The sequence below is a fragment of the Leucoraja erinacea genome, chromosome 20 (genome assembly GCF_028641065.1).
Source record: "Leucoraja erinacea ecotype New England chromosome 20, Leri_hhj_1, whole genome shotgun sequence".
NCBI lineage: Eukaryota > Metazoa > Chordata > Chondrichthyes > Rajiformes > Rajidae > Leucoraja > Leucoraja erinaceus.
In genome coordinates this window covers 6,543,927-6,558,036 of record NC_073396.1, presented here as the reverse complement: position 1 = coordinate 6,558,036, position 14,110 = coordinate 6,543,927, and the positions used below count along the sequence as shown (strand labels likewise).

The 14,110-nt window shown below is 42.5% G+C and overlaps 1 protein-coding gene across 1 annotated transcript; it reads left to right on the top strand.

The window, feature by feature from the left end:
* Positions 1-1,803: 1,803 nt before the first annotated feature.
* On the top strand, positions 1,804-11,224 carry LOC129706698 (methionine-R-sulfoxide reductase B1-like). Its single transcript, XM_055651098.1, has 4 exons — positions 1,804-2,014; positions 6,136-6,278; positions 7,364-7,479; positions 10,324-11,224. Exons 1-4 carry the CDS (start codon positions 1,819-1,821, stop codon positions 10,343-10,345), a joined length of 477 nt encoding a protein of 158 aa, XP_055507073.1. The 5' UTR covers positions 1,804-1,818; the 3' UTR covers positions 10,346-11,224.
* Positions 11,225-14,110: the final 2,886 nt, after the last annotated feature.

The window sequence follows — 14,110 nt, the reverse complement described above, 5'->3', positions numbered from 1 at the left end:
TTGCTACCTCAGAAGCCTTTCCAAATATTAATTTGTATTGCCACTGCTAATTTTTATTATTGTAATGTATCACTCGTCATTTCCTTGTTCCAGTCTCTAGTGTCTTGTGAAATGCAGCATTTTGTTTTCTAATATATGCCAACTGCACTTTGTGTGTAGGAAAGAACTGCAGATGCTGGTTTAAATTGAAAGCAGAGGAGATATGCAAGAAGATAGACACAAAATGCTGGAGTAACTCAGCGGGACAGGCAGCATCACTTGAGAGAAGGAATGGGTGACATTTTGGGCCGAGACCCTTCTTCAGACTGATGTCAAGGGAGAGGCAGATACATAGATAAGTGTAAGGTGTGAAAATAGGAATGGGGAGGGATGGAGAGAGGGAAAGCAAGGGTTACTTGAAGTTAGAGAAATCAATGTTCATACCGCTGGGGTGGAAGCTGCCCAAGCGAAAATTGAGGTGCTGTTCCTCCAATTTGTGCTGGGCCTCATTCTGACAATGGAGGAGGCCCGGGACAGAAAGGTCAATGTGGGAATGGGAGGGGGACTTAAAGTGTTTAGCAACTGGGAGATCAGGTAGGTTTAGGCAGACTGAATGGAGGTGTTCAGCGAAACGATCGCCGAGCCTGTGCTTGGTCTCGCCGATGTATAGGAGTCCTCACCTGGAACAGCGGATACAGTAGATGAGGTTTGATTCTGTTACATTCTGTTTGTAGTTTGTTTGGTTGTTTCTCTGTTTGTCTTTTTGCACAAAGTCCGCAAGCATTGCCACTTTTCATTTCACTGCACATCTCGTATGTGTTTGTGACAAATAAACTTGACTTGACTTGACTTGCCTCACCTGAAAAGACTGTCGAGGTCCTTGGATGGAGTCGAGGGGGGAGTTATAGGGACAGGTGCTGCATCTCCTGCGGTTGCGGGGGAAACTACCTGGGGACGGGGGTGGTTTGGGTGGGAAGGGACAAGTTGACCAGGGAGTTGTGGAGGGAACGGTCTCTGAGGAAAGCAGAAAGGGGTGGAGATGGGAAGATGTGACCAGTGGTGGGATCCCGTTGGAGGTGGCGAAAATGTCAGCGGATTATGTGCTGTATGCGACGGCTGATGGGGTGGAAAGTGAGGACAAGGGGGACTCTGTCCCTGTTACGAATTGGGAGAGGGGGTGCAAGAGCGGAACTGCGGGATATCGTGGAGACCCTAGTGAGGGTCTCATGCATGATGGGAGAAGGGAACCCCCGTTCCCTAAAGAATTAGGACATCAGGTATGGAATGCTAGATGCAGGAAGATTGTTCCTGATGTTGGGGAAGTCCAGAACAAGGGGTCACAGTTTAAAGATAAGGGGAAATCTTTTAGGACCGAGATGAGAAAAACATGTTTCATACACAGAGAGACTGGTGAATCTCTGGAATTCTCTGCCACAGAAGGTAGTTGAGGCCAGTTCATTGGCTATGTGAGGGAGTTAGATGTGACCCTTGTGGCTAAAGGGATCTCAGGGGGTATGGAGAGAAGGCAGGTACAGGATACTGAGTTGGGTGATCAGCCATGATCATATTGAATGGCGGTGCAGGCTCGAAGGGCCGAATGGCCTACTCCTGCACCTATTTTCTATGTTTCTACCTTGTCCCTGGTTCAGTGCCGGCAGCCGCGCATGCTCGTTGCTCAAATAACACGACCAGTGCCGGCATTTAACAGCCACTGCCGGCAGCCGCGCATGCTCAGCGATCCAGTGCCGTCGGCTTGGTCGTTGTCTCAGTGCCGGCACTCGCGCAAGCTCGTTCGTTCGCTGGCGCCGGCGCCTCACTGATCTCTGCCGGCACTCGCGCATGCTGGTCCGTCAATGCCGGCACCCGCGCATGCTCCTTAGCCGTAGGTCCCGAGCGGAGGTTTCAAACGACGCCAGTCGCCAGCAGCAGCAGCAGCGTCTGACCGACGGGCGGCCGCGGCTCCGGCTTCGGCTTCTCCTCATGGCTTTCTGCACCTTCGTCGGCGGGGAGCTCTACAAGGGCCACTTTGAACCCGGTGAGTCTGCGGTCCACACGGGATCTCGGCCGCCGGGAAACCTCGGGAACTTTCCATCTCGTCTCTCCCCTCCCCTCCCCTCCCCCCGATCGGGACATACCGGCCCCATTCCCCCCCCTCCCCAGCTTTATATGCCTCGCACAACGAAGTCATTCGGCCCCAGGCGGGGTAGGATAGGATAGGGTAGGGGTTAAGGTGGGGGTAGGAGGTTGGGATTGAACCCGCCGTGTGAGGGGAGACGGTGGGCCGGTGACGTCAGAACCGATGCAGCAGACTCCCCCCCCCCCCCCCCCCCCCCCTCCTCCTCCTCCCCCCTCCCTCTTCTCCCCTCTTCCCCCCCCCCCCCCTCAGGTCAGTCACTGCACTGCTGGATGTCCTCACAGCCACAGTGACTGTTGGCCAACATCTGGGAAAATTCAACAAGTCAATCCACAGCAACCAACCGGTCCTGTGGTCAGTCCACCAACCTGGGGGTTTGTGATATTTTTCAGGTGGGCCAGCACAAGTCTTTCAAGGGTCTTGTGGAGGGCAGTGGAGGCTAAATCACTGGATGGATTTAAGAGAGAGTTAGATAGAGCACAAAATGATTTAATAGAGCACAAATAGACACAAAATGCTGGAGTAACTCTGCGGGACAGGCAGCATCTCTGGAGAGAAGGAATGGGTGAATTTTCTGGTCGAGACCCTTCTTCAGACTACAATGAAAACTGATTTTGAGGCAATTTGTGAAATGATACATTCTTGGATTGTGGGCATTACTAGCAAAACCAACATTTATTGTCTATCTCCTTCACTAAAATGTCAGTGAGCTGGTAGGCTGGAGCTGTTATGATTTTTACCCAGCGATAATAGAATGACAGTTGGATACATTTAGTGATGATAAACAGCATTCGTTACAACATTCGCCTTAGCAAAAGAAGCGTATAGAGGAATTAAGTCATATAGAGGAATGACATCAGTTTCCCCCTTCCTGATAATATTACTCGGTAGCATTTTTTCCTGACGTATTAATCTGTGGTGTCACTGAGCAGGTTAAATCACATTGTCATGCTCTTACGCAAGGAAAACATTGCTCTGACCTTTAAGTAATAGCCACATTAGGTAACCCTGGAAGCTGAAATATTAATTAGTTTGCACGTTATAAACTGGAAATTTGAAATAACTATTCTATGGCAATTAGATCATAGTTCATAACTAATACAAGACTTCACCATCCTATGAAGGGGCAGGGTCGTGACAACAACATCCTAGTCCAACCATCTTGATTCATAAGGTCATGTGATAAGGAACAGTAACAGGCCATTCGGCCCATCAAGTCTACTCCACCATTCAATCGTGCCTGATCTATCTTTCCCTCCAAACCACATTCTCCTGCCTGCTCCCCATAGCACCTGACACCTATACTAATCAAGAATCTATCTATCTTTACCGTAAACATATCCATTGACTTGGCCTCCACAGCCATCTGTGGCAAATAATTACACCGATTTACCACACTCTGACTAAAGAAATTCCTCCTCATCTCTTTCCTAAAAGAATGTCTGTTAATACTGAGGCTGTGGCCTCTAGTCCTAGACTCTTTCACTAATGGAAACATCCTCTCCACATCCACTCTATCCAAGCCTTTAACTATTCTGTACGTTTCAATGAGGTCCCCCCTCATTCTTCTAAACTCCAGTGAGTACAGGCCAAGTATTGTCAAACACTCATCATATGTTAACCCAATAATTTCTGGGATCATTCTTGTAAACCTCCTCTGGACCCGCTCTAGAACAAGCACATCCTTCCTCAGATATGGTGCCCAAAATTGCTTGCAATACTCCAAATGTGGCCTGACCAGAGCCTTATAGAGCCTCGGCATTGTATCCCTGTGTTTGTACTAACCCCCTCGAAATAAATGTGAGCTATTTATTCGATTAGCTATTTAGATTTGATAGCTATTTTGACATTTTCAAGTAATTCACTTCCTCTGTCCATGTCGGAACTGACCATTTTTGTTATCTGTCAATATCTGTGATATTGGCTCAGTTTTTCCCCTCTTAACAAGCTAGGCTGACTGTGCATATCCCACAGCCCTACTCTTAACACCACATTACATTGTGTTTGTAGTGACTTGCAAACAGCTCCCATGAACTTCCAGAATAGCTATTAACTCAGGGAGTGACCCTACAATTTAGCCCCTTGGCAATCCTTGCTCTTCCTTATCATGGATATTCCGTTTGGTTCACCCATCCCCTCCACCATCTTCACAGCACCTATTTTTTAAAATATCTTTCCCCGATGAAAGATCTTTGACTTGAAATGTTAACTGTTTCTCTTTCCGCATTGGCTGCCCAACCTGCTGAATGTTTCCAGGATTTTCTGTCTTTACTTTAGATTCCTAGTATCAGTGTTTTTTTGTTATTTTATTTTCATTCTAAATGTCCATATTATCATTGTATGTGTTGGTAATGCTGTCAGCTTCAATGCGATTAAGCCAATTGCTGACTGTTACATTGTCAATGCTGCAAAATCTGTACATCCAAGGCATGATCGTGTATAACCAGAAGGTCTCACTGAGGTTTTGCAGTTACCTTTGCCAAATTGCTGCAATGCATTCCTGGAATAGTATGGACTTTAATCAAAATATATTTTGCTTGTGGATAATTGTGCCAAATATCTTGCAAATCATGCTTGCTCATGTTGTTTCTTGAGTGATGTGACATTCAATAGTGTTTAATTGTCATACGCACAGAAACAGAACAATAAAACTCTTACTTTCAGCAGCACAAGAGGTCTGTAAACACAATAATAAAGCAGAAAAATTCATTTGGAGGGTAATATCTAATATTTCATCCACGACCATCCACACACTTTATGCCAGCTGTTAACTCACTTTACGGTAGTTACGGTATCAGGAATATAAGGAGCAGTAATGTCTTACAAAAGTCTTGTCAGACCAGACTTGGAATGCCATGGGCATTTCAATAGTTCAAAAGTCGGTTATTGTCATGTGTACCCTGAGGTACAGTGAAATTTGATTTTACCATACAGTCATACCAAAAAAAAGCACCAAGATACATAATCACATAAAATTAATCATAAACGGCCACCACAGCGGCATGTGAGAATCCCTGGAAATTAAAAGTTTAGGTAGTCTTATTTTCAAACTATTGAGGGGGATAGTAATTAGATAATGGGCTTATTGTGGCACTAGCTTGAAGTAGGTGGGAATGTTTCCAATTGTTCTTATCAACATTGATCTCAATTAACTTCCCTGAAACAGATTGTAAAGTAAGCACTGTGCAGTCTCACCCGGTCACTCCCTCTTCTCCCCTCCCATCAGGAACGAGGTACCGAACTGTGATAACGCACATCTCCAGATTCAGGGACAGTTTCTTCCCAGCGGTTATCAGGCAACTGAACCATCGTATCACTAACTAGAGAGTGTTCTTGAGTTATTATCTACATCATTGGAGCCCCTCAAACTATCTTTTATTGGACTTTATCTTGCAACTATACGCTATTCCCTTTATCATGTATCTGCACTATGGTGTCTTGATTGTAATCATGTATAGTCTTTCTGCTGACTGGTTAGCATACAACAAAAGCTTTCACTGTATCTTGGTACACGTGACAATAAACTAAACTTAACTCTGGATGTCCAGCCTTGACGTGTCGCTCTGAACATTCAGAACTGTGGAATGTTGTATGTTCGGAAGATCCAGGAAGAAAGTAACAAATCCCATGGGATTTCCAATCGATCCATACATTTATTGAAATTGAATCAACTACACACATAAATGTTTAAGAAGGAACTGCAGGTGCTGGAAAAATCGAAGGTAGACAAAAATGTTGGAGAAACTCAGCGAAGGAATAGGTGAAGTTTTGGGTCGAGACCCTTCTTCAGACTGAAGGGTCTCGACCCGAAACGTCACCTATTCCTTCGCTCCATAGATGCTGCCTCATCCGTTGAGTTTCTCCAGCATTTTTTCTACACACATAAATGTGGTGCTTCAGTTGAATTCTGCATAAAAGATTTCGGAACATTCTGGGTTTGTGAGAAAAACCTTTTTATTTTTAATGTTTTGTACTAGTCGCTCATTGACAGTGCCTTTCAACATTATTTTATTTCAATGCAGGTATATACGTCTGTTCAAAGTGTGGACATGAATTGTTTTCAAGTCAGGCTAAATATGAACATTCTTCACCGTGGCCTGCTTTTACCAAGACCATTCATCCAGATAGTGTGTCCAAAAGAAAAGATGGCAAACATGCACTAAAGGTGGGGCAACAACATGATAATAAATTGAAAAATGTGAACAGTTTTGTGTATATACTAATGTTTGACATTCAAAGACACAAAGTGCTGGAGTAAGTCAGCGGGTCAGGAAGCAAAGGTCTGATAAAGGGTCCTGACCTGAAACGTCACTTTTCTATGTTCTCCATGGATGCTGCCTGACCTGCTGACTTACTCCAGCGTTTTGTCTTTTTTTGTAAATCAGCATCTGCAGTTCCTTGTTTCTGCTAATGGCATTGCTTTGGCAGTACAATATTAGCAGTTCACTGGTGCTCAACAGCACCCATAGAACAGCACAGAAACAGGTGCGTCAGCCCACAATGCCCATGCCGAATATGATGTTGTTTAACTAATCTCCTCTGCCTGCATATGATCCATATCCCTCCATTCCCTGCATATATATCCATGTGCCTTTCAAAGGCCTCTTCAACACCAACGCCAACGCCACTATCGTATCTGTCTTCTGACAATGCATTCCAGGTACCCACCACTCTCTGTGGAATAAAACTTGCCCCCCGCTCCACATCTTAAATGAAGCTTTTTAAATGGACACCATGCCCAAACTCTAATCAGGCTGCAATTTGCCTATTTATTACTTTCAAAAATAGGCAGAGGGTTGGGAATGCGGGCAGAGAACATATAATTGCTCCATAGATGCTGCTGCACCCGCTGAGTTTCTCCAGCTTTTTTGTGTAACCAATGAATGGAATATGATGGGTCGGGCAGAATCTCTGGAGAAAATGGATATGTGACGTTTCGGGTCAGGACCCTTCTTCAGACTGAAGAAGGGTCCCGACCTGAAACTTCACCTATCCATTTTCTCCAGAGATACTGCTTAACCTGCTAAGTCACTCCAGCACATTGTATCTATCTATGGAATATGAGAGTCGTTTTACTCTATCAAGACTCCACTAAACACATACGGATCAATGAACAGTACTTTCAAGCTTCATGGCGATGAAATAAAATGTGTTTTTTTGCAAACGCACTGTCTTCTCGTGGGTCTGTGTGAAATGATTTGGTTCATTATGGACAAGGTGTTTGATTAGAATGATGATCTGTTGTTTCAGGTTTCTTGTGGAAAGTGTGGGAATGGCCTTGGTCACGAATTCCTTGACGATGGGCCCAAAGCAGGCCAGTCCCGTTTCTGAATATTCAGCAACTCGTTGAAGTTTGTCGCTGAGAGGTCTGTGCTTTGTTTCTATTCAGCTTCCAACAGCTTGCTATTTCTGACGTAAACAAACATCTCATGGGTGTATTTTCAAAATTTTCTCCCACTTTTTTTTTTACATAGAAAACAGTAAAGGAACAGGCGCTTTGACCCACAAATTCTATGCCGAACGTGGTGCCAAGAAAAGCTAATCTCCTCTGCCTGCATGTGATCCATATCCCTCTATTCCCTGCATACCCTCGAGCCTATCTAAAAGCCTCTTCAATGCCTTCATCGTATCTGCCTCCACTACCCCTGTCATCGCGTTCCAGGCACCTATTACCCTCTTTTTATAAAGAAAACTTGACCCACACATCTTGATTAAACTTCAAAACTAGGTTTTTATACAATTGAATCAAGTCTACCTGTTTCACTCAAACCTACAACAGGAAGCAAAATACACGATAAATTAATGTGCTTGATCAATTTCCTGTCTGAGTCAAATAATTAATCCTGCAGCATGTAAACAGGCCTTTTGGCTCAACCTGCCCAAAAATGGCCCCTGTACACTAGTCCCACCTTCCTGAATTTAGCCCATATATCCCTCTAAATCTTTCCTATCCATGTTCCTGTCTAAATGTCTTTTAGCTATTGTTATAGTACCTGCCAAGTTACCTCCGGTGGCAGTTTGGTCCATGAACCCACCACCCTCCGTGGGGGAAAAAGTTGCCACATGTTCCTATTAAATCTTTTTCCTCTCACCTTAAACTGATGTCCTCTGGTTCTTGACTCCCCTACTCTGGGCAAAAGAGACTGTGCATCCATCCTCTCTACTCCCCTCATGTTCTTGTACACCACTTTGTGATCACCCCTCATCCTCATGTGCTCCAGGGAATAAAGTCTGAGCCTGCCCAACCTCGCCCTATAGCTCAAGCTCTCAAGAAATGGCAGTATACTCATGAAATTTTCTCTGGACTCTGTGCAGCTTAACAACATCTCTCCTATAGCAGCTTCATTGGTGTCGAGGAGACATTTAAAAAAAAAATCACAAGGCGGCTATTTTGGTTATGGGCTTGTTGATGCATTGTTGTGTGCTGTTGAACAGCCCATCACCATTGCTATTGTGTGTTGTAACATTGTGGGGCAAGGAAAGAAAAGGCTTGAGTTGGTCCGGGGATAGGAGGCAGAGGCAATGCTGATGATGCAATGGGGAATAGATGGGGTGGTCAGGTTGGGCTTGATTGTATTGGAGTTGGGGATCAGCGTGTTAGGTTCATAAGTCACAGGCGCAGAATTAGGCCATTCGACCCATCGTGTCGATTCTGGCTGGACTATCTTTTCCTCTCAGCCCCACTCTTCTGCCTTCTCCCCATAGCCTTTTACACCCGTACTTGTTGAGGCTTAATTTGTGTGAGGAATAAGCAGAACTGAAGGGCCACTGGCAAGATGAGAGGAAGATTTGCAGGGTCTCAAGGTGGAGGAGATATGCAAGAAGATAGACACAAAATGCTGGAGTAACTCAGCGGGACGGGCAACATTTCTGGATAGAAGTAATTGGATGACGTTTTGGGTCGAGACACTTCTTCATTCTCGCCACGAAACGTCACCCATTCCTTCTGTCCAGAGATGCTGCCTGTCACGCTGAGTTACTCCAGCATTTTGTGTCTATCTTCGGTTTAAACCAGCATTTGTCATTCCTTCCTACAACGAGATATGCAAGAAAACCCTAAAGTACAGAGTAAGCGTGCAAGAAACTTAGCACTAATTGTTAAGTTGATAGCATTTCAGTCTTTGCCCTAAACTTGAATTTAATTGCGGGCTTAACTGCTTGAGATGTTAGATAAGAGTGGTCGTTAAGTTTATTGAGTGATTTTATTTGTGTTTAGTTCCAAATACTGCTGACAGTATTTTCAAATGCCAAGCAGTACCGAAGCCTGGTTCATCAAGAATGTTTCTCTTTATACGTCACTGTTTTGGAGCAAGAAGAATTAAAAAAAATGTTCAAGAAGGAACTGCAGATGCTGGAAAATCGAAGGGAGACAAAATTGCTGGAGAAAGAAACTCAGTGGTTGCGGCAGCATCTATGGAGCGAAGGATATAGGCAACGTTTCGGCACGAAACGTTGCCTATTTCCTTCACTCCATAGATGCTGCCGCACCCGCTGAGTATCTCCAGAAATTTTGTCTAAGAATAAGTAAATATTTGACTTGTTGTAGTTAACATTAGAAAAAATTATCCCACAAACTATCAATTGTGAACTCCTGGGGCTTACACATCACTACTTTCCTTAATCTTTTCTTTTCTCTCTTTTTCTTGCTTCTGTTATTTCTCTATTGATAAATTAAAAACAAGAAGTTGTACACAAAATGTATTATGGTATATGCCACGGTTTAAACGACTATACATTGCTTCTAATAAAGATATTTAAAAAAAAGAAAAATGATCTGTACAATGTTCAAATTCAAATTAAAAAAATGTAAAACTGTTTAGAAAATGTTTTCTTGCTATACCCAAAGTGACAATAATAAATCTGAAACATCTAGTACATTTAGTGAATCTCTGGAATTCTCTGCCACAGAAGGTAGTTGAGGCCAGTTCATTGGCTATATTTAAGAGGGTGTTAGATGTGGCCCTTGTGGCTAAATGGATCAGGGGGTATGGAGAGAAGGCAGTTACAGGATACTGAGTTGGATGAACAGCCGTGATCATATTGAATGGTGGTGCAGGCTCGGAGGGCCAAATGGCCTACTACTGCACCTAATTTCTATGTTTCTATTGTAGTTAATAATTGATTGTGGGATGCACATTTAAATGTCAATAGACCAATATGTGAAAGGCTGTTAATATGTAAAGAAAAATAATATTCTTTTTCATTTGCAGTCAAAGGAACTCTAGTGGATAAATGATACGAGCTTGGAACTGGCTTTTTATCGGTTGGAAGTTGCAGTTTGCCTGAAAATGCCATGCAACTCGGCATTAGATCTCTCGGAATACTCCAACAAAGGCTTCCATATATCTGTATTTTTGTTGGTTAGTCATTACATGAAGTTTTCTGGATAAACCTTCTTGAATGTCCTGGAAATAGAAACTTGCATGATTATCCTGACAAAAATACTCGCTCAGTCTTAAGATAATTGTAAAAGCTTGTAGTCAGATCACTTTATTTTTGATGATATCAGTCGAAACAAGCATGGAATTTGCACTAGAAAACCGTTTAATCTTTTGTAGGAATTAAGCGGGTCAGGCACCAATTGCAGAAGGAATGGACATGTGACGTTTCAGACTCTGAAGAAGGGTCCAAACCCGAAACGTCGCCAATCCCTGTCCTTCAGAGATGGTGCCTAAACTGTTGAGTTAATCCAGTACTTAATGTTTTGCTCAAGGTTTCAGCATCAGCCGTTTCTTGTATCTCAGTCTTAATCTTTTGTTCAAATCCATTTTGAGTCACACATGTCAAGAAAAGGTAATATTTTACTGTGACTATCAGTTAAAGAAAACTACTTGTAATCTTGAGCAAACTGTGCCTGTGTGATATTAAATGTTGCAAAGCATACAAAATACCACAATCACATACTTCAATCTATCATTGGTTTGGGTGTGTATTGTTAGATATGCATTTGGTAGGACCAAAGGAAACTTGTAATTCTCAGTAATTGAGAGGGGAGCATGATTCTGCATTGATCTGGGTGTGGTGGCTAAACTTGATATCATTTCTCAATCAAGCAAGAATAAGAAGGAGGAGTAATTGGATTAGACTGATTGATGGCATTTGCAACCTGATCTCAAAAGAGTTATCAGTTTGCCCACAATTAGTCATCGGCTATTATTTGCGTTTCATGTGCCTCGTGAAATTTCTTCCTGATTTCACCATCTCCCTCCCTCCCAAACTATCTCACATCAATGTACAAAATAAACACTGAATGGTTGTACTCTGAGTTTAAGTTTTAAAACAATTGGGAGGTGGGAATTGTGTCTGCTTGTGGGAGAGGGATTGAGCAATTAGAAGCTGAGGCTTTTCACTGATCCTTTGAGCACTGTGTATTTCCTTGGATTAAAATTGTTATACTTTAAAGGGTTATACTTTAAAGGCATAATGTACTCTATAATTTTCAAAAATAAAATTATTTTGAATCTTACTGATTAATTTCTGTTCATTACTTTCTTTTTAAATGATGTACGCGTCCCTTTTAAGTTGCAGAAACATAACTAATTTTTTATATTCTCATGAATGGAAATATTAGGAAGCATTTGCCTAATGATTTGGGGAATAATTCAATGCCTCCTGTGGCATTGAGCTAGGATAGTATCTCAGTCCCAATGCTGCTCCTCAGTTCAAGCTAATTCCAAAACAAAAATAAAGTATTAATGTGAATGGGAACATAATTGGTTTCTTGACAAACTAGGCAAAAAGCAAAACGACCAGTGTTTCTGCATTATAATGACCACAAATTAAATAGTAGAAGACAAAATTATTCACAAATAGTCTTTTTCATTTTAAACTACGAAGCTGGATCTGGGGAATCGGGCTCAAGCGATCAGAATCAATGGAAAAAGTTTAGTTTAGATACAATATGGAAACTGGGCCTTCAACCTACCGAGTCCATGCCGACCAACCAATGATCACCTGTACACTAGTTCTATGTTATACCAAAAACAAACTTATTTTAGAAATATTTGGAACTTTGTTCATACAACCTGATCAATACACAATGCAGGGAAAAACCTTGGGATTATTTGGGAAAGTTTGGAAAGGCGGGTAGAGGACAGGGTAGATGGGTGGAAAAGAGAATATTAGCGTTTTTAAAGGTGTCAAGGAAAGAGTGTTCACGTCGCTCCTACTAAAAAAGGTGCAGTATTGTGTATAGCCACTTGGTGGTAGTGTTGTACAGAAGTAGTTTGTACAGTAGGAGGTACAGAATCAAAATGCCAAACCGGAAAATTTCTTGAAAAAAATAACAAAAGATTAAGAACAGGTATTGCCATCACATTTAAACTCCAATATAATTTTATGTTCTTTTTTCTCTTTAAGTGGCAGTAAGTGAAGCACTTCCATCGTCTAAGCTTCTATGTGCCTGCACACTTAATTTTATCTTTCGTCATTTTTCCCATACTGTGGAGAGACTCGTGTTACACAGAGTGCCGGTGAATACGGGAACTGGGGTTGTTTTACCACCTTACAGCACAGTGTGTACAGCACCTATGCTTTGCCACCAAATATGCCATTAAAGTAAAACATTTTGCTGAGCCCTGGCAAAATGTGCTTGAAATAAAAATGAGACGATCCCTATATCAGCCATAATCATCGTGAATGGGGCTTGAAGGGCCGAATGGCCTACTCCTGTACCTATTGTCTATAAGGGCAAATTCCTTTAAAATTACGGAAAGAAGCAGTCCAATAGAAAAGTGAAGAGGTTTTTGAGTTTGCAGGAGAAAGGAAAGAAAATGTCTCTTTTTAATTAAACACAGTTTTCCACCCACCTTAGATCCTGACCTCGGGCACTGTCTGTATGCAGTTTGTACATTCTCCCCGTGATCACTTGAGAGTTTTCCCCAGGTGCTCCGGTTTCCTCCCACACTCCTAAGATGTACAGGGTTTGGTAGGTTAATTGGCTTTGGTAAATTTTGAAAAAATGTCAACCAGTGTGTAGGATAGTGTTAGTCTGTGGGGATCGGTGGTCAGCACGGACTCAGTGGACCGAAGGGCCTGTTTCCGCACTGTATCTCTAAACTAAGCTAATCTATGAATGGTTTAGTATCTGTAAGTGTTTAGTGTCAACTTTACTTTCTCCAATAACTCATCCTTGACCCTCTGTCAAGCTCATCCCATATACAGGAACCTTGTGTTTTATGCAGGGGTTACGCGCTTGTAAAGCAGTGCATAATTCAAAAACACACGTAGATTAAACATACTTGAGACTGCGTTGTCAGCAGTAAATTTGGGTGCTTTATTCCAAAAATGCCAGTTCATATATCAACATTTGGTATGAAAAGAGCAAGTGTGTTATTTCAAAAACGCATAAATCAAACATGCATAAGGTGCAAGGTGCCTGAACTTTAACTTGTTTCTGCACTCTCCCAATTAACATCACACCAATTGTTATTGTCCTTTGTTGGCCCGATTCTCTGTTCCACCTTCAAAGTCCATCTCCAAAATCTTGCCTCACATAATGGAATGCTAATGGAATGTTGGCCTTCATAACAAGAGGATTTCAGTATAGGAGTAAAGAGGTTCTTCTGCAGTTGTATAGGGCTCTGGTAAGACCACATCTGGAGTATTGTGTACAGTTTTGGTCTCCTAATTTGATGAAGGACATCCTTGTGATTGAAGCAGAAGGTTCACAAGATTGATACCTGGGATGGCGGGACTGTCATATGAGGAAAGATTGAAAAGACTAGACTTGTATTCACTGGAGTTTAGAAGGATGAGGGGGAATCTTATAGAAACATATACAATTATAAAAGGACTGGACAAGCTAGATGCAGGAAAAATGTTCACCAATGTTGGGTGAGTCCAGAACCAGGGGCCACATTCTTAGAATAAGGAGGAGGCCATTTAAGACTGAGGTGAGAAAAAACTTTTTCACCCAGAGAGTTGTGAATGTGTGGAATTCCCTGCCACAGAGGGCAGTGTAGGCCAAATCACTGGATGGATTTAAGAGAGTTAGAT